At 41.9% G+C, this 20,471-nt stretch overlaps 1 protein-coding gene and 1 long non-coding RNA gene across 2 annotated transcripts in view; one reads left to right on the plus strand and one right to left on the minus strand.

The window, feature by feature from the left end:
* LOC133158503 (uncharacterized) overlaps window positions 1–12,438 on the plus strand; it is a 46,355-nt gene extending 33,917 nt beyond the window's left edge. The window contains exon 3 of the long non-coding RNA XR_009715224.1: window positions 12,303–12,438. This is a non-coding gene — a long non-coding RNA (uncharacterized LOC133158503). The remainder of the gene's footprint in view (window positions 1–12,302) is intronic.
* Window positions 1,307–20,471, minus strand: part of zgc:171482 (zinc finger protein) — a 39,471-nt gene continuing 20,306 nt past the window's right edge. Inside the window, exons 4-7 of the mRNA XM_061285734.1 lie at window positions 17,450–17,630; window positions 15,238–15,480; window positions 10,634–10,730; window positions 1,307–3,736 (exon numbers count right to left, since the gene is read on the minus strand). Of these exons, the coding sequence (XP_061141718.1) occupies window positions 3,700–3,736; window positions 10,634–10,730; window positions 15,238–15,480; window positions 17,450–17,630 (558 nt within the window). The 3' untranslated portion in view covers window positions 1,307–3,699. The remainder of the gene's footprint in view (window positions 3,737–10,633; window positions 10,731–15,237; window positions 15,481–17,449; window positions 17,631–20,471) is intronic.

Below are 20,471 nucleotides of genomic sequence, written 5' to 3' on the forward strand. Positions count from 1 at the left end.
GGACTATTCTGCAAAAAGTACATTTTAAATTTTTATATTGTACTGTATTTTTAATTTAAAAAAGATCTCATCATGTTTAGTGACAAATGAATGGTCTTGTGTAAACAAAATAAAACTACTGAGACATGAAGCATTTTTTCAAATGTAGACTTACTGAATTATGTAAATGCCTCCATTTGAGCTATGCATCAAACACTCGCCGGGCCCGAGTGTAAGGACGCAACTAACTGTAAGGGGAGTTGCCCACCTGAGCTCATCAATATTCATGAAGCTCATACCTCGCTCCACTGTGGGCAAACTGGAGAGGTGACCTTGAGTTCTACCCGCTTTACTAAAAATACATATGGGTGGGATAGCACTGTGTAAATGACATGATACCAGTTTGAATGTTTTATTCAGTGCAGCTCTTGCGGACATTAAGATTGAGCAGGCTCTCCTTGCTCTTGTTTAAAAAAAAAAAAGAGAATTATCAACCACCTCATTCCGTTATTCCGCAGTTTCATCTAACTGACAGGTTCTTTGTCAACATTTATCGAAAGCACGCACGTTGTCTGCGATGCACCATAGCTGCTCTTCCTCAGTCTTCTGCATCAGCGGCGTTACCATGGAAACCTTGCTGCCAGGGCCAAGCTTTGAAGCAGTTCCCTCATTTGGAAATAAGCAGAATATTTTTTTTTCTAATCTTCCAGCATGCTTGCTGTCTTTTTAGATTTTTTTTATATTGAAAATATATCACATCTAAGCTTCACTTTGTTTGCATGCAGTACCACATTTTCATCAATGATGACTAGCTTTTTATGGAACAGGAAAAGTTGAATAAATAAAACCAAATCAAAAAAGTTTTGTGGCCGCTCAGGATGGTGTTGACCAATTTATAATTCATTATTTTGAGGATTTTCTTTTCCAAAAGTAACTTGCTCAAATAACATACAAACTTTCTCACTCTAAACTTTCACAATATGTTGAAAATTGGCCAAAATGTTGTTTCACCCAAACAAAATACTTATTTAAACCCCAGAAGCCAATTTCCTGGATTATCAAATTACCAGAAAGTGTTCATTGTCATGGGAATGAGAGTTTCTCATGTTGGCTCTTGTTTAGTTAAAACCATTATGACACCACAACAATAAATAATCTAAAAAATCGGATTCATAATTAAGAAAAAAGTGAGACAGTAGTTGCTAGAGAAACATAAATGTCATATGGAATTTTAGGATTTTAACTCCTGAATTGCATCCTAAATCCCTTTGTGTTGTTCAGTGGAGTGATTCTTCACCACACACTCAAAAGACAGATTATTCTCATATCAATGTCAGCATATTTATTATTTTTCAATAATAACACATTTCCCTCATCACCCGGTGGCTTAGTGCAGATAAACAATATAAATACAAAACCCTTCGTAAATCTCAATACACAGACTAGAAGCTTTGGCTTATTTACAAAAAAATAAAATAAAAATGCTGCTTTTCCACTTCCAGTCTAATTACAGAAGGTCATTTGCAGTTCACGCTTCTCTCATACAATACACAAATAAAAACATTTTATTTTATGAGTTGAACAGATCTCATCCAAAAACAAAGAGTAGCTTAGTCTAGTGCTGACCGTGTAGCGACAGCACAGGAAAATGCCGCCCCCCCCCCCCCCCTCGTAAAGTGCTACAAACAATTCAAAATTCACTTTACAGACACTCTGATTAGAGGACCTACACAATGTTGACATTTCAGGTATCAAAAAGATCACTTTTAATCAAACAGAGGTGAATTTGTACTAAAATTTGTTGCTGAGGTGTGAACTATAATGCATTATTAAACTAACACTAGAGAGCAGCACTATTGCCAAAATGTGCAAGCAATCTACGTCAAATAAATAAATAAAGCAAATTAATGCAACATTTTCCATGCATTAATACAGTATCATTACACACCGATTGCTACATAGTTTTGCAAGTGATGTTTTTCCTCTGGCTCTAGCAACAGAAACAAAAAAAGTTACAGTACACATTGCCCTTTTCAACAGGCCAGGGCAATTTTTGTTGCCTCTGGACTGCTTCTGACATCAATATTCAGCTTTGTAGGAATGTTTTCACCAGCTTCAACGTGAGATTCCAGTTGAAAAGTCATTTTTGTGCTGCTTTTTTCTGCTGTCTGCTGTCATCAATCCAAGGCAGCATTTGCTTATTCAGAAATCATTTAGTTGGCGTCTCTTCGATCATCTGTAGTCATTGTCACATAGTGAGAACTTTTCATGCAGGTCTTCTTCATGGATTTTTATGGACTGGGCCCGAGTGCTTGGCACGTAGTGTGAGAAGGAGCCCAAACTGAGAACTGGATCAGCGTCCAAACGCTTGGCACATTTGACAGCTTGATGCTAAACAAGTAAATGCTGTTCTATGGCCATCATAGTTAAAAACAATTTTTTTATACCCTGGCCAAACGATGAGATCAAATAATTGTGTTGATTGAATTTTTTTACATCCTGGTATTTCTTCCTGTTCCCGATCAGCTATCTGTTTTTGGTACCGCGTCTTCTCATCCTATTTTAAATTACTCAACCATTTGTGCTCTTCTACTCATTTATGTCCTGGTATTGGCTGGAAAAAAAATCGTAATATTTAAAAGTCATAACAGGAAAAAAATCCCGAGGTACATTACACAAATTGTGTGATGTCGTGAAAAACACGAGGGTCAGAAAACCACATCTACACAAGTGCTGTGATTACACAAAAATGCGTTTCATTTATTTGAATTGCAACTTTTATAGCCTGCTTGTACAGCACCAATTTATCTTCATAAATAAAGGGAACAAATTTTACGTAGCATTATGGGGAAGAGTTGATTAACAAACAAAAAAAGCTTGGTGATTGATTTTTCCCCTTCGCATTGGCAAATTATCGGCAGATACTCAAAATGAAATTCGGTTGTTTGGAACAAAGCATACAAGAATGACCTTGCATAAGAAGCCACATGCTGCTTCAACAAGTCTAAAGACATCAGTAGCCTGTTCCAGTAAATTCATATTACAATAATCCTTTGAACAATATGACATTGGAATACCATTAAATTTACATTTTCTCAACACACTTCCCCCTAATTAGACACCTAAGAATGAACCTGCGTTTTTTTTTTTCTTTCTAATGGATGTTCTTGACTACTATTTGCCTAAATAACAAAGCATTCCAATCAACTATACATTTTGGTCATTGGATATGCGTAGAAACGCTAGGAATCGTTTATAGACGAGGACCTTTATGACAATGCGGCTAAAATGTTAGTCAATTCATTTATTTACCAAAAGACACTCATTCATCAAAAAGTAAATAACGTAGCATTTGGCCAGCGTATAAATATTTTATGCTTAACTGTAAAGAACATTCTGGGCATTGACATCATTAAAATCCAGGACTGTTTCAGATGAATTGTTATTTTTAATTATTATTATTCCCACCATTGTTATTGTTGTTGTTTATGGCAGTCCACAGCCGGGTAGCTTCTCTCTGCTGGCTGTTGGTGTACAACTCATGTCAAACACTTGGGTGCAGAGTAAATTTCAAGAGAAATCGCTTCAGGACACAGAAATGAAAGAACCCACGTGCGCCTATTGCAGATGTGCGGACGGACGTCTCGGACACACAAACACTCTGGCACACTGTTCGGTTTCTGACATATGGCAGGATTTCTGAAGTCCGCTAACTCCATCTCATTCTTGAGGGGCGCACTGCTGTTGCTGCTTCAAGCTGCAAACAAGCAAACAGAAAATCATTTTTTGAGTCTTGTTTGGTGTCTAAGGTGGGCTCGTGTGAGAAGAACTTTCTGGTTTTTGCCAGGGGGGATCACAGACACGGAATCCCATGAGTGAGAAAGTAATTCTGTTTGCGGCAAGTAATGTCATTTAGCTTTAAATCCGTGTCGCCTGCCGTTCTTAATCTAGTGCACGGATGCAGAACAAAACAAAGGCTTGGGAGGTGAAGTGCGGGAATTAAAAAGGAGAAATCATCTATTTTCATACCCTCAAAATATTTCACCTGGGTTGAAATTAAAATGAAGACCACAAGACACTTTGCACAAATCCTTATGTTTTTTTTTTCTCCATCGGCGGTACGGCAACTACCGTAAAGGTGGTTCTTTATCTAAAGCCGCTGATTGTTCGTCATAATGCAAGTCGGTGTGGCTGCATTCTGCCGTGAAAACAAATCCCCTTGGCACTTAATTCAAAACAAAGAGATGAAATACGCTGAAGAAAAGCCACTTAATCAAGCATTTTTAATCACATTTGGACTCCCTGCAGAATAGCCAGATTTAAAGGATCCATTATTGTGACTAATACCGATCTTTGGAGTGTAGCTAAATTTAATAAACAGCAGGGCTGCTCAACTGCTGGGTCATCACCTCAAATGGGTTTCGAATATGTTGCAGACAGCTTGTTCAATTTATTTATTTCATAAATTTACAGCTACTGTACTGATCGAGCGAGGCATTTTTTATACTTTATATTTATGAATCGGGAAAAATTTCTTTGTTGGTGTCCTAGTGCTTTGGAACAAAACGTTAATTAAAAAAAAATCATGCTTTGCTCACATATCCTGCGTTATAGCTAATTTATCATTCTTAGGAAAAATATGATTCAGTAGGTTGTATGTTTCATAGTTTGCATTTAAAAGTGCCTGAGTTCTTTTGATGCAGTGTGACCATATTTGAACATGGCAAGACTGTACATATTTTTGTGGAGCTGGAAACTGAATAAATAGTCAGAGAAAATGAGACAGGCATGCAAGGGAATATTTAATCATACGCTGTACCAAAGTCCATCCATCCATCCATCCATCCATCCATCCATCCATCCATCCATCCATCCATCCATCCATCCATCCATCCATCCATCCATCCATCCATCCATCCATCCATCCATCCATCCATCCATCCATCCATCCATCCATCCATCCATCCATCCATCTTCTTCCGCTTATCCGGGGTCGGGTCGCGGGGGCAGCAGCTTCAGGAGGGACTCCCAGACTCCCCTCTCCCCAGCCACTTCATCTAGCTCATCCCGGGGGATCCCAAGGCGTTCCCAGGCCAGCTGAAAGACATAGTCTCTCCAGCGCGTCCTGGGTCGTCCCCGGGGTCTCCTACCGGTGGGACATGCCCGGAACACCTCCCCAGGGAGGCGTCCAGGAGGCATCCTGATGAGATGCCCGAGCCACCTCATCTGGCTCCTCTCAACGTGGAGGAGCAGCGACTCTACTCTGAGTCTCTCCCGGATGACCGAACTTCTCACCCTTTGTACCAAAGTCGAGGGAAAAAAAAAAAAAACACATGGGGTGGTACTGTTGATTTTCAACTTTGTATTAATTCAGTATGAGGAAAAAGATGGAAGAGACTTTGGAAGTGGGTTCATTGCCGGGGCACACTTGGTGGCGGCTTAGCTCTGAGTTCACCTGCTAAACAAAAGTGGAACTTCAGAGCTGCTTAGATCTAATGCAAAAACAGAAACAAATTGAGTTTGACACTGGAGAAGCTTGTGCTGAATACCAATTGAACATTTTTTCTGTTTACTATTGTGCAGCCATGACGCCTGATTTAGTGCATTTAGTCAACCAATTTGTGTTTTTTTTCCTCCCAGTCTTAGTCTACTCTGTAAACAAACATTGCAGCTCAGCTTTTGGCCAGCGTATTTAACATTTTGCTTTTGTTTGGGAATGTTTCATTCATTGAAGCATTTTTAAGTGATGAACCTCTGTTCCTGCTCACACAAACTAAAGTTTCACATTTTGATCCCTTGCTGTCTCAAATGTCAACATAACCTTGACTTCAAAACCAAGGTCCATAGTGCACCGTGGCATACTATTATTGATTATTACGGTATTAACTAAAATAAATTCCGACAAATGTCTGAATCTGGGGATACAATAAAAAGACAGAGGACAGGAAGCGTCAATGAAAGAAAATTGCACCATGGCAAGGTGATGGCACACCGAAGGCATGTGAACTATGTGGATCCATCTTAAGTGAAGGATTTAAGCGCATAATCTGTCCCTGAACCACACATGTGGCTATTATGAAAATGAGAAAATGAAAGCAATAGAGATAGTACACTTAGGAAGTAAAGGTCACCTTGGCAGCCTCCATTTATGTTTCCATATGTGCCAGGTATAGCACATCAGTTGCTACGGTAGCACAGAGGTGTGAGTCACGATTAGGGTGTGCCTCTACATTTGCATTCTTTGGCATTAGTAGATGTTCGTTAGGTGGAATAACAAGTACGGGAGAAAAAAAACGATAGTTGGCCTGCAAGTTTTTTTAATTGGCCTTCATATGTCAGTATATAACACCCAGGGAGGAAGGATTTTAACAAACTCCTTTGCACTTTTGCTTTCACTGAGCCAATCATCAAGTTTGGTGCTAACACAGAGCACCAGCATGCGGCTCAAGCAGTCAGTGTTTATGCCAGAGGCTCTCGCAAGGGAGCAAAAGATTATTTGTGATATATTTGACTCAAACTACAGGAGGAAAAAAAAGTTAGATTTGTAACTTTCTAGAAGAAGTTGAAGGAACTTTTGAGATTAGATTTTGAATTCATCATGAAAGATGGAAGTGCGGACACGATTGTGAAAATGGCCCGCTGCTAGTTCTTCTAACTCTAACTATGCTCCTTGCATAAGAAATTGTCTGCCATTGCCAAGACAGAAATTATTTCATCGTTTCATTTCCTTTAGTTTACCTATAGAAACGGAGGCATTGGATTTTTGGATAGAAGTTGACCAGGCGGCTGCCTCGCTTGTGCCTCTGTAGTATATTCAGGTAAGCAGCCTGGCATTATTGCAACACATTGTGTCGTGAGAAAATGGCCTGCCAAATAGATCTAGTTATATCTCTGCTGATATCTTCCAAAACCGCTCCAATTACAGCCAGCGACAGCAGCGAGGGAGAACGGAGTGTTTCAAATGACCCACAGCTGACGGTGAGCAAAACAGATGCGTGGGACAGATACACAATGCTGGCACATAAACACATCCAGCTGTTTCGGAGAAGAGCAAAATCTGTTGTGGCTTTACCGATGACACATCCCAAATGTCCAACATGCGCAGAGCGCCGAGTAAAATCTCATTTAGACCGTTAAATTGAAAGACATTTATTTAGCGAGTTCTAGATGGAAGGCGGGATTATCGGATTTAAAATATTTCTGTCTTCCAACATCTAATTGGCTACAATGTCCATGCGTTTCGAGGTTAGGCATAACAATCCATTGTGTGAAAATGCTCGTTGATTGATTATGTCTTGAAGCAATCGTCGCTAAATAGAGTGCAACACTTGGCTGCAGAGGCTCTGTTGATTCAATCTTGACTAGCGCGGCATGCAGAGATGTCAGCTAAGGGTCGTTGAGCAGCACACAGCTTTTCCTGGCAGCATTCTTCAGCTCTACATCAAAACGGTGATTTAATATATTCTTAGAGGCATTCATTACATTTACGGTTAATCGATTGAAAAGATGGTTAATTTTGCACGTTGTTGATTAAGAAAATTTATCAAGAAGCCTCCTGTGGCTTAGAAGCCTGCAAATGGATTTCTCTGTGTCCTCATGTGGACAGAAAGTAAATTAAAAACACTCTGGGTGAGATTTATTTGAGCCTGCAGGAGGAGGGAAAATGTTTGTTTTTTTTAAAAATGCACACTAAGTTTAAAGCGTGACTAGCCCCAAAATATATAATAATATTTCCCAAAGGATGTTGAGTTGTTTTGATGTTTCTGTTCACGTCATGCAGACCAAAACAAAGGCGACACACATCGCCCGTGGAGCCTCATGTCACCTTATTTCTCCACTCATACGCCATCCGAGCCTGTCTAGTGTGTGCAAGTGTCGGTCCATTCACATGTCAGCAGAAAAAGTGACACTTGGCTAAACGTGCTGGACAATACAACCTGACAGGGACTTTACATGCAATCGTATAACCTGCCTCAATTTCTGCTCCACCTCAAAGATGACAAACTGATTCGCTAATGGCTTAAGTGTGTGCAAAGTAGTTTGATTTTAGCTGAACTGGGTTTAACATTGAGTCAAGCATACAAATTGAGTAACACCTGAGTGACTAGAAGAGGGCAGAGCGAGTGAAGTTGATGAGGTAGAACCCCCTCGGTCTTGTTCGGATCCCCAGAGGATAAATGTTGGTTTGGATCTATTTCCAGTACCACTTGCACCATCCTAGTGTGCCTTTGCAATAAGTCTGCAAGGGCTGTGCACTTTTAAATGGATTGCGCTTCCTGGGGCTCTCTCTCATGGACTTTTTCACACTTCATGCACACTCTAAGTCTGCAGAATCTCGTTCAAGGGCTTACCCAGAATGCACTGCAGTCAACTAGGGCACAGGCAATTTCCAAATATAATTTAATCAGATTAGATCGAACATTGCCACAGTGCAATTTACGGTATATCTAGTTATGGTCACGTTGCTGTCAAAGTTATTATGCTCTTGTAAAGATGCGTAGCGACGTAAGGTTTGCAATGTCATCAGAGCAAAGGTTTTTCTAGTTTACACTCAAATCATCCTCATACACTGAATTTAGGACACATAATACGTAATAATATACCATACTGCCATGAATCTGCCTAAGGACCGTCTCTTCCTGATGTCTCGGCCACATTTGAGCCCTCCGGCTCTCAGCAAGCCTGAGACTTGTCGTATTAGTTGCCTCTACTCTTTGAACCGTGAAAAAAAAATGTATTTGCACACCTCCACATATTCTTCTGCCTGTTTGGCAATCCCTCTGCTCATTTGCCTCCGACACCATATTTGGGCTGCGCCTCACCTCCCCGGCCATCTGTCTGACTTTGTCCGTGGCGTGTTCCGTCTCTGCCGTGTTTATAAAGCACTCCCATAAACAACTCTTTCAGCCTCTCAGCATCCTTGCCCGCAAGCACCAGAAAAGTAACAAAACTGAGATTCATGAGGCAGCCCATTTGCAAAAATATTCAAACATTGCAAAGATCAGCACTCAAACCTGACAGCTTACCTTTGGGTATACACAGCAGGCTTTTACCCACTGTTGTGTCAGTCCAAGTACAATGGTACCTCAAAGTTTGAATACTTTAAAAGTGGTATAATTTAGGAGTTGTGTGCCAAAAGACTTTGTGGCAAGTTTCTCGAATCTTTTTTTCTTGATGAAAGCCTGAAAACACCAAACTCCCTAAGTCAACGAAAGTCTATCTAGAAGACGAATAAGCACAAGTGCTCTAGAAAACGGCTGTCCAATTGAGTTGTGTGCCGATGTAGACCGCTATGTTAGCATCTCTAGTCTTCAGCAGGCCACTTATGATTGATTTCATGACACAATGCTTCGGGCCAGTTTAAATTTAGGAATTCGGTCCATATATAAGGCGCACCGGACTATAAGGCGCACTGTCGGCTTTTGAGAAAAGGTTTTTAGGTGTTCCTTATAGTCCGGAAAATACGGTATGTGAGTTACTATATTGAAACATCTTGCGTTGTGGCAATTTTCAGACTTGTTTGACATTGTTTTGCAGTGAAGTGGTTAATTTCCACTTATAACCATGAATAATACAGCTGTACTAAAGTTGTGGGTATGATTAAGTTGCCATCAAAAAATCTCAGCTGAGTGCATGCAAGCACATTTTTAGAACGTACATCACTTTTCTTCCCAGCACTGTGGGAATATTAATGACTCTTTGATCCTGACCAGTATTTGACTACAAACCCCACAGACGGATCTTAATCGTTTTTTCCCCCCAATACCTCTCGCCTTGCCTTGTTCAATGAAGCTATTAAAACTCTCAGCAGGTTGAATACGAGCGCAGTCGAGCAGTCTATTATGAAATCCCGTGATTGGTTTGATGAATTAGAAGATTAAAATGTAATTCCGGGCTTCACTACATGCAAACGTTTTTGCCAGCAAAGCAGATCACCTGCTAGCCAGCACATCATTTAAGTATGCATTAACTGCAAAGAAATGGACAATTTCTTTAAATTCTTGGCAGCAGGATTGGACGGAAACCGACCGTGTAGCACAGCATATGTGATGAACGAAGGATAGACAACTTCAATTTCAATCATTAAATTAAAAAAAAAGAAAGCATTTACTTGGGTTAGAGTGAATAAATCAACTAAATAAAAAAAAAAAAGACAGCATTAAATACTGTGCAGTAGGCCTACATGTAGAAACAAAATCCGCTCTGTCATAGACTGCCCACAAGCATGCTGCTAGCTCTCTCATGGTAAATGCATGATGTCTAACTGCTTTAACCCACCATTTGGATAGATTTTGGTTCAGACACAACCACAAACTTGTTTTATTATTAATTACTTGATGTCGAAAGGCTAATATACACTGTAGGTAAATGCGATAAAGAAAACCTCCCCATACATACTATAACAAAACATCGAAAGTGATGTCAGCAATTTTGCAAGCCTTAAATTGCGTAACCGTTTTCCATTTTTGCATGTTTATCACACTGCTGTCAAAACATTGCTTGGTTCTCTGTCAGCCGGAAATGAGATTTGACTCCGCCTCACTTCACCAGCCAAGAATCCATCACGCTCAACGCACACACACCTCCTCATATTCAGATCAAATGCCTCGTAGGTCGTTTGTCCTCGCACGCTACGATGAGCCGTTGTACTCACTTGTTCTGATGTTTGGAGCCCTGGAGGTGTGCATGGTACTGTTCGATGGAGTTGAGGACCACGCTGCAGACGCTGCAGGAGTAACTACTGCGCAGCCCTGGAGAGACATTCAACACACAAGCCGCACTTATTTTCCAGGGTGCTTACAAAGACCTATGTGCTCATTGAAAAACTCTCAAGAAGCTATTATCATAATCCTCAGCAGGAGCCGAGCTCACAAGCACAACAATGCAGTGGTACCTCAAATGGAAAATAGGTTTAACATTTTTTATACATTCCTAAATTCAACCTGTTGGGGATATATTTGGAATAAATTTGCTGTCTGAGATGAGGTCAAATTTCAAATTGCGTTTAAACTCCAAATTGCACAACACTTATGGGGCATTCAGACTTCAAGGTATCAAATCAAAACAACGTTAAATAAGCTCTTCTTTTCCACTCTGCAGAGCAGGGAGATTTTTGTAATTAGGTTGCATCTGGAGAAAGATTTGAATCTATTAATCATTAGCAGAAAACTGGTTATATTTTTAGATCGCAGCCAGTTTGTGTGCGTGTTTTCAAACCCTAAACCTCAAGAAGGTGAGGGAAGGGAGGACAGTGCAGTCAGCTGCGTGTCAGATGGTGGAGGACTCTGCTGTGTTTGTGCACGCGTATCGAATGTGTGCCCCAGACCCAGATGTGAGCAAACTGGAGGGCTCGCAGGTGGTCGAGATGAAGGCGCCTGCCAAAAATAGATGGATGAAGATGGCAACAGAGAGATGGGAGGGTTCGCTAAACCACGTGGGTGACGTGGGCAAATTTCCGTCAGGAAGTGAAATGAAAGAGGAGAGGAGATGGAATTGTGGGGAAGGAGCACAAACTGATATCCAAAGTTTTAGTTTTGAAATTGGAAGCACAACTGCGGTTCTTCTTTCAGACAAAATGACATTACTCTTAATGATAGTGCTATTAACCGAAGAAGAGAAAGACATTCAATGACCAGCCGATCTCATTTTTTTTTATTACGTTCCACTCCCTCCTTATTCTATAGCAAAGTAAAGATCACACAAAGACGTCTGCTCTTTTATACGCTTGTCAATGATTAAGTGCCATTTGGTGCCTTTGTACGGAAGCTCTTAGTCTGACTGACAGATTGGCCCTGATCTCCAAGATAGAAAAATAGCTACCGAAAAGGTTCTTGTTTATACACAATAACGTTCTTTTGGTTACACAAGCGCTTTTGGTTTATGAGAGCACGCCATGGACTAATCCATGTAAATGAGGCGCAAGACACAGACTGCATGTAAGGAAGCGGCGGTGAATTCATGCGAGCTCCAGCAGTGTTTTGTGAGGGCGTTTTAAGCCTTGTTAATTACATAAAACAATATGCTAGTGACAGAAATGAGGAGGGGGTGGGTTGGCATGAAGGCTAATGTACAGCCCTCTGGCTGTTTTGGCAACGCCGGTATGCCAACTTCCCAAAAAGTAATGATCGAGTGCACATAAAATGGAAAGTGCTGCATTGTGCTTTTTTTCCCAGAGAGCATTGTAACACTTTGGGTGTCTGATGCGCTTTAAACTCGCTTAAAGAAATCTTAATGTTGCAAATTGGCCATTCCGTCAAGATGCTCTGCCAAGCTCTAACAGTGCCTGGTTTCTTTTATAAATGATTTTTCTTTTTTTTTCCCAGGCTGATGTTCAGTGCTAACAATCATGGAATCTACTGCTGAAGCTATAATGGAGCGATGGACTCTGGAGGAGAATGAGGAAATGAGCCCTCAACACTCCATTTAACCACCAACTGTGAATATCACAGCGGATCATTTTTAAGGTACTTTCCACCTTCCAGTGGGACGACTCAATGACAAGTAGTCATCTTTTAATTCTGCTCACCCTGGAGGCAGGCTAATAAGATGGAGCTCCTCCTTGCAGCACAGACAAGTTGCTGTATTCATTGTCTTGCGTAATTAAACCACCGCCGAATATAAAACGAGAGCAGGGTTTGGTCATTATAATCGCAACGGTGCCTTGACTTACACTATAAGGTTTATTCATCCCATAGTAACTCAAAACACTTATCTTGATTCATCTTTACCCATTAATATCAATTAAAGTGCCATTTAGCTGTTGTAGCGGCCTATAAAACACCAACAAAAAGTAATTTAAAAAAATCCTTTTCTTGATCTCTGTGTTTATGTTGGATTATAACTAGCTATAGAAGTACAACCTAATGCCAAACATGATAGTTTGAGCTACATAAAGTGCTCGCAGGACGAGTATACAGTATTTCACAAACACCATATCCAGTAGTCGAGTGTTTGGCACAGCTTCCTCACGTTTCTGAGGTTCAAGGGTCAAAATGTGGGGAGTTTGCATGTAGTTTTATCTAACTTCCTCTTACATCCCAAAAACCTCCAAGACTTTAAACGGTTCCTAATGAATGCTTGTTTGTCTATACGTGACCTGATTGGCTTGCAAATAGTCTGGGATTCACTCCAGCTCACTCTAATGAGGACAAACGCATTAGAAAATGGATGGCTGTGTCGAAAGATTACACTCCCCCATTGTAACGTTTGTCCATTTTAAACACTCACCTAACTAAATCTATATTTTTCCCTTGCTCATAAAAGGGCTACTTAATCACCACTTGAATAAATTTCTGTCAAATGCTTCAACTCCAAACGGTACTTTATATTGCTTGTCATGTTCCTTCACATGTGCGTGTACACCTGCCCATAGCGCCCCGGTGTCGCATGAGCGCCGCTTCAAGGGAGAGAAGGTCATCTGTGTCCTCTGACTCATACGTCGTCATCAATTACACACCATTTTCTCGGCTTTGCTCCTTGGCCCTCTCTGAGGTCCTGGCGCGCTCGGGCGCTCATGCTTCAGCTCGAGACGCTTATCTCACTGCTCCTAATTCACCTCCCCGTCACTGGAGAGAGGAGACAATTGTCCGACTCTGTCCTGAGGGTGTTTCTACCTCGGATGTGATTTATGTAAAGACACATCAGAGTCCTCCAGGGACTTTGCCGAGGCCGCTGCAGCTCTCGCGACATATCCCCATGATCCATTTCTCAGGGTTTTTCGTCTAGCACCTAAATAGCCCGTGTTCTTTCCTGCAACTTGTCAGTGGGATAAAAAAGAAAATGCTAATGCATGTATGCCGAGAGGCTTTGCAACATGCAAGTACAAGCAAAGGTCAGCATCATCAATAGCGCAAGGACGATGTGTAAATAAGTCACCTGCGCCTCACGGGTACTTAATGAGGACGACAGATGAGATATGACGAGGTCATGGTCCACACGCACATCAACAGATGATGGAGCAGAAAACGTTCCACAGGATAGACTCAAGCCAAATAATATTCAAATAGATCAGCACCGAATCCTGGATATGTCTGCTTAAAGTTCACAAAAATATTTCTCTCAAAGCTGTTTGATATCATAAACGGGTCCTGATACATACAAAAACTTGAAGTGGACCTTCTTAATGGACTACTATTGTAAATATTTCCACCTGAGATGGGTCAAAAGTCATTCGGATGTGGGAACATGTCACGGGGGAGGTCAAACAATTCTGACAATAGTGGCGTAATTAAAAGACGCCTGAGCCCAGCCGTGATGGATGGTACGTGTAATGAATCACATCGGAGCCGGCCGGCCGGGCTCACTTCTTGGACCGGCTCGCTCGCCCTTGAAATGGAAAGCAGCAAAGACATTCCGCAGCATCTTTAAGTTAATGAAAAGCTGCGGGTGTAAATTACACAAAAGCAGGATAGCCGGAGCGTTTCCGAAGGCGCGCTGCACTGTGAATTGGGATTAAAACGTCGCCTCAAAAGGCAGCGGCCGTTGTGGGATCTGGGTCACGGCGAGTGGATGGAGAATGATATCCAACATGACATAACTTAAAGCCTCTGAGCCAGTGTAGGCGGCAACGTGACTCATGCTTTTAATATGATTGGTTCCTTGAAATGATTGCTTTTGTCATGGCACCTGGAGCACACAGCTCGCGCCACAGCGTGGACGGACAGAGCGTGTGCGTGCACATTCATGTGTCATGGAGTGTGTCTTGGGCTGCCTACTTCAGCAGGATGACTTAAAATATTTTACCACTGGGGAACCAGAAAAGAAGGATTTTATTGGTACTACAAAGCTTACAACTATACGCTTAATTGGAAATTTTCTCTGGACTTTGATTGGTGTTCATTGATTTGCAAAATAGCAGTTGAGTCGATTATGGCAAATGGAAGAAATCTGCAACTTCTCAGGTAGACTACACCAAATAGATTTGATGCAGTTTGGGTCTACCCAATATTAGGAATATGAACGTTAAACTATAATTTATTCGTTTTTCATATGAGCAAAACTATTGGGACTCATTTCAACACTTTCTTGATACTTAAAGGCAATTATCATAATCCCGCTATTATTGATATTATGCTTGGTGCATGACGGTAAAGTTACAAACTTGGCACAAATTGTATCCAACTGGAGTGACGTCGATGTACAAATTACCGCGGATCAAAATGTCTTTGAACACATCCAAGCGCAAATGTTTGAAATGATTTCCCCTTATCGAGTTTCCCTTGCACTGCCGTTTTTTTAGTTGGGATTACATAGACTGACCCGTGCTCTCCGTGGCATCCAGGCTCCCCGCAAGCTGCTCCACCAGGCGTGCTCGGGCAGCGTTCCTGCGATGCTTCTTGCCCTCGTAGTGCTGCTGGGCCATCAGTGGATTGTTGAACCAGGCGCCGCACAGGCAACAGTACTTTCCGGCTTCTTTGCCGGCGTTGCCGCTGACCGCCGACACGGATGGAGGAGGAGGGCACGTCGTGGGGTCCGAGGGCAGCGGAGTTGAAGGGGAGGAATCTGCAGGGGGGGTAATGATATCATAATGGAAAAGGATCGCTATGACAACCATTAATATCAATGCTGCCAAAGCTATGTACTTTCAAGGATCCACTCCCCGATTACAGAAACAAAAAACATCCACTCGGCCAAGCCTGCACTCAATCTTCCCGATACACGTTAACCCCCACAGTCTAATTTGAAGGAGGGCAAAGAGCAATCGATCGTAGCGAGCCACATGTGTGAAACACAAACGAGGGTCACGGGAAGGTCGTCTGACCTCCGGAGACCCTATTTCAAAAAACTGCCTCTATACTCTTGAACTTGTACTTCAGATCCATTTTATTTCCCATTTTTATTGTTCTATCTTCCTCTCCTGTGTCCTCCCGCTTGTTTCATCCTTCACCTCAATGCGGGAATGTAGCTCGACCCCCCTAGGTGACCTACTCCTCATGACATGACACTGGTTACCATGGTGATTGGCCATTAATAGCCACCAGCAATGACATGCCCATTATGGCTCATGGTTTTGGCTGCGTGTTTGTTTGCGGGTAGGTATAGTACGTCGCGTATGAATCCGAGCTTCCACGCGTGTAAACCATGCTCTAAAATAGACTTGGCTGCGTGTAAGGGTACGTGTATTTGGACACATGCGACGTAGGGGTGTTAGGTACACAGCCAAATTGCATGATGAGCGCTGAGAACACCAGATGGCGTGTCCAAATGTGGCGAGGCGCCGTTCACAATGCGAAAGTCAGATGACTTGAGCGCAACAATATCACGCGTTCACAAAAACACCACTCAGGCATGAGTCATAAAACCTCTTTCACAAGGACTGTTTACAAATGAAGAGCTGGCAGTAAATGTTGACTTACTGTTTATTGCACTAACTTTCTTTTGACTTTCTGTTCCGTGCCAGAACACAGTCATTCCACCTTGGCTGAGTTCTGAGCTCCATTGAGTGCCTTTTGGATTTTGTCTATTTTAGAGCAAGTGTGCTAATAGAAACTCCGCGAGCCGATCATTATTATATCTTTGGCTGCTCGTTTCACTGACCGCACCTTCTCGAGTTCCCTTCAGTTCTTTTTGGTGCGTCATAAATCTCAATTAAATACTAAATCCTTCTGCCCTTTTACTGGTTTTTAATTTTAGTGATAAAAAAAAAACTGCCGAGTCTCTGCTTTGGAGTGGCCAGCATGTGGGTAAAGATTGTTGAATGTATCCCCCCACCCCACCCTCTTCTCATGTTTTCCCACCCTGTCTTTTCTTGTGACTGTGGTCTCTGCACACTGGAGCAGAAGTAAGAGATTTTCACAGAGTGGGACACATGAAGGAAAGTGAGCGCTGTCGAAAGGGGTGAGGTGTGCGATCCGTGCAGAAGAATACAAAACAGGTCCATTTCCAAGGCTTCATGTGACTCTAAAAGCTTTTATTTACGCTGCGGGTATTAATTTGCCATTCCCAGACTTCAAAATCGATTTATAACTACTGTTACTGTATTTCCTTGTCACGCCTCTGATATCTCTATTACTGTACACAAGAAACAACCTGCATGAGCACGGGCAAAAAAATGTAGCAAAAAAACCAAAAAACTTTGGGGCTTTATTATAATGCTTCCTTGTGTGAGAGAGCAAATTTCATAGCTCTATGAATTGTGACATTGCAATATTACATTATATAAAGGTACCCTGGGGACGACTCACCGGCGTCGAGACAATCTAATTAAATAAAAAAAAATGACATTGAACAAACATTAATTCATCTTCATTAAACTTCACCTTCCAAGTTTTCCCTCCTGGGCCTCTGGCGTGTTTGCAGACACTTTCATTTTCACGCTGAAGCAGACGAGACGTTTTGACTTGGTTGACTATATCTTTCTATTAAAAGACCTGCTTACAACTTAAATAGTTGACAGTGAAGTCTTGTGAAAACGTGTCAGCTTCCCTTCGCCGTTCATGGGTTTGTAGTGATCAGGTAGATGGTTGGATACCTGCGTTGGTAGGCTGCGTGGTCAAGGCTGCGGGGCTGCAGGGCGTCTCCCCGAGGACCAGGCGGACTCTCTTGGCGTGGGTTTTTCCCTGGTAGTGGGACTGAGCCACGATGGCTGAAGTGAAGAACATGTTGCACAAGGTGCAGCATTTGTTTTTGTCCACCTCTGTCTCGTCGCAGTCCTGGAAGTGACCAGAAAGAAGCACGGTGGTGAGACGTTAATTAGGGGGTGGGGGCACAGATGGACGATAGCGCTTTGCTATTTCATCATGTTGGAACATTACAAAGGATGATGAAGCGGATGAGGCGCACAAAGAAAAAGAGCAACTGCCGAGCTGACAAAAAAAAAAAAACTACACTACCGTGTACACACGCACAACGAAGCCAAGCATTATTTCTCTCGAGCTGTTCCCTCTCTTTGTTCTTGGCCATCTGGCATATTGGTTGGAACAGGATGCAAAAAAATCCTCAGAATTCTCAGTAAACACAGAGCAGCATACACAACAGGCTTCGTCTTAGCTACAGAGAAGACACGTAAACATGGTCTGATTTATTTGCTTTTTATATATATATTGACACACACTGGACAAGTCATTAGGTACACTTTCAGAATTTAATGTGGTGATTTCTACTCGTGGCACCCTAGTGTGCTCTGAGACATCATTAGGGGATTTGTGATGAATAAAACAGGCCCAGAATTCACAACTCGTCCAGTTATTTCAGATAAGTTGATTATTTCTCTCACTGTTCTTGTTCGGTGGTATGCAGTGAGATTTTTCTTGTGTAAAATGGTAGCCTTGGCAAAATAAAGTTTGAGAAACAGTGATCTAATGAGATCCAGCATTAAAAAAAAAAGCTTACTTTTGATTGACACAGTCTATAAGATGTTCATTTAACTATTGTTTTTTTTTTTTTTTTAAATCCATCAATGTATACATTTGTGTGTAACATTTCATGAAAAAGGGAAAATGCACATATTTTTTTTACGTGTTCACTTTCTACAAACTTTATTTAAATGCACATTTCTTGCTGGTGATACATTCCTATTACCTAAAAGTCAACTATCTGGACTGGCACCTGAGAGGTTTAAGCATATTTTGGCTTGGGGGCAGTGCCCCTGCAGCCCCCGCTAGCTCCGTCAGTGTCCACTATATTAGAACCGCAAAATGTCGAGGGAATTTCATTTCTACAATTCCTGTACTCTTGGTGCTCCCCAGTGCTTCTCACAGTAATTCAGGATATATTGCCACAAAACTCCCAAAGGTTAAACGTTCAATATAAAAGGGTTGGCATGGCCTTCTGTGGAACTCCTCTGACCATGATGGATCATCTGAATTGTAGCGAAATATAAAAGAAGGTAGTCTTGCACGCTTTACTGTGACAAAAATCTGCTGTTGGTGTTCAGCTCTTTGCTCACTTTGAGGAGTCAATTCATCCACAAGTGATCTTCCGTGGCTTTTTCTGTGTGTGACTTCTTTTCACACCAGCGTTCCTGCTAGTCCAGGTGTCAACCTGGAGGAGACGAATCTCGCCGGGGTCGAGAAAGCGGAGGGTGACAGAAGTGTGTGTGACACCCCCATTGGTGTGTGCGTGAGGGTTGTCTGCTCTGTTTAACATCACAGTCATACATGTTGAGGACACCTTCACCTTCCAGGCTTTGCTATGTCTCATCTGTCCCCGCTTTCTCATTTTCCTCCTCCCCTCACTCTCTTGCTTTTCTATAGTTGCCTCCCTCCTCCCCCCCTGTGGGCACCAGGCTCACTGACTGTGTGTGTTGTAGGATGAAATATTTATTGGTATTGGCAGGTTTTCCACCGGCCTCCTCCCTGGTCCTCCCCTGTGTCAGCCCCTCTCCTTTCCCCACGGTGTGATCCTCTCCCCAATTCCACGAGTGCAGTCACCGTCTGTGTTGGCACACGTCCACTTTATTGTTCTGGTCGGTATTGATGGAGCATTGTTTATGGTCGCCGCATACACATGATGGGAGCGCATGTAGAGCGCTAATTATCTCTGCCAAGGGACTTGGGGGATTTTATTGGCTTTGTTTTGTGTGTGCTGCAACTTCTTGGCCATAATTTTTTTATGATACACGTAGATGATTCACAGATGTTGCCTTTACATTGTACTGAGTTCATAAAATTCGACAAAATTTGGAGTCTAGACTTCATTCAAGTCAGTGTTTTGGCTTTTCCTAAAAACTTGTTTTCTCTGCTTTTTGCTTAGAAATCTCAATTTTGGGGTGAAACTAACCAAATTAGCTGATTAGTGAATAGCGGAAACATTTAGAAATGGATCTTGGAAAAAAAACTCAGAGAAAGTTGTAATTTGAAGCAACATTAGTGGAATGCTTAGAATTATTGGCAAATTTCACCGAAACGGAAACAAATTTGATTGATAATATTTGAAATGTCATTATAGACATTTTAGCCATAAAACCCACATGCAGGCTCAGAAGCTTCATTTTCAACCCAGATTGCACCAATTTGACATTGAAATTCCAATTTAAAGCTTCTATCTTTAGGAAATCCCTTCAGCTCAAGTTGTAATTTGATATGCATAATTGTATTACGTCTTGTCCGCTTGAATACAGAAGACACACTCAAACACGGATGAAACCGTAGTTCCTCTTAGCATGACATGGTCGCCGCGCCGCATTGATTTTTACAGGTGACAAATGTAATAGCCGTGCAGTCTATTATGGTCCCATTTCCATATTTATTCATGATAGTGTCGCGGGAGCCACGTGTACAACCAAATCTCATCCATCCCTTGCTTTTCTGCACGTACATTCATTACTTGTCCTCGTTAGCATATCTTCTTCTGGTCTAATATGTACTCGCTGCTCCTGCGCTCAATTCTCTCACTTATTATTATCCCGTTATTCTTTCCTCGCTACTTCGCCTACTTTATCTCCACTCCCGTGGGTATAACGCTGCTGCTTGCGCTGCCAAAATCATCTTGAGGCCTATCAACTGCTTTGGTACCTGTCAAAACACTAAAACGCAAACAAAAAAAGGATACAG

Source organism: Syngnathus typhle, linkage group LG8 (assembly GCF_033458585.1).
Source record: "Syngnathus typhle isolate RoL2023-S1 ecotype Sweden linkage group LG8, RoL_Styp_1.0, whole genome shotgun sequence".
NCBI classification, from domain to species: Eukaryota; Metazoa; Chordata; class Actinopteri; order Syngnathiformes; family Syngnathidae; genus Syngnathus; species Syngnathus typhle.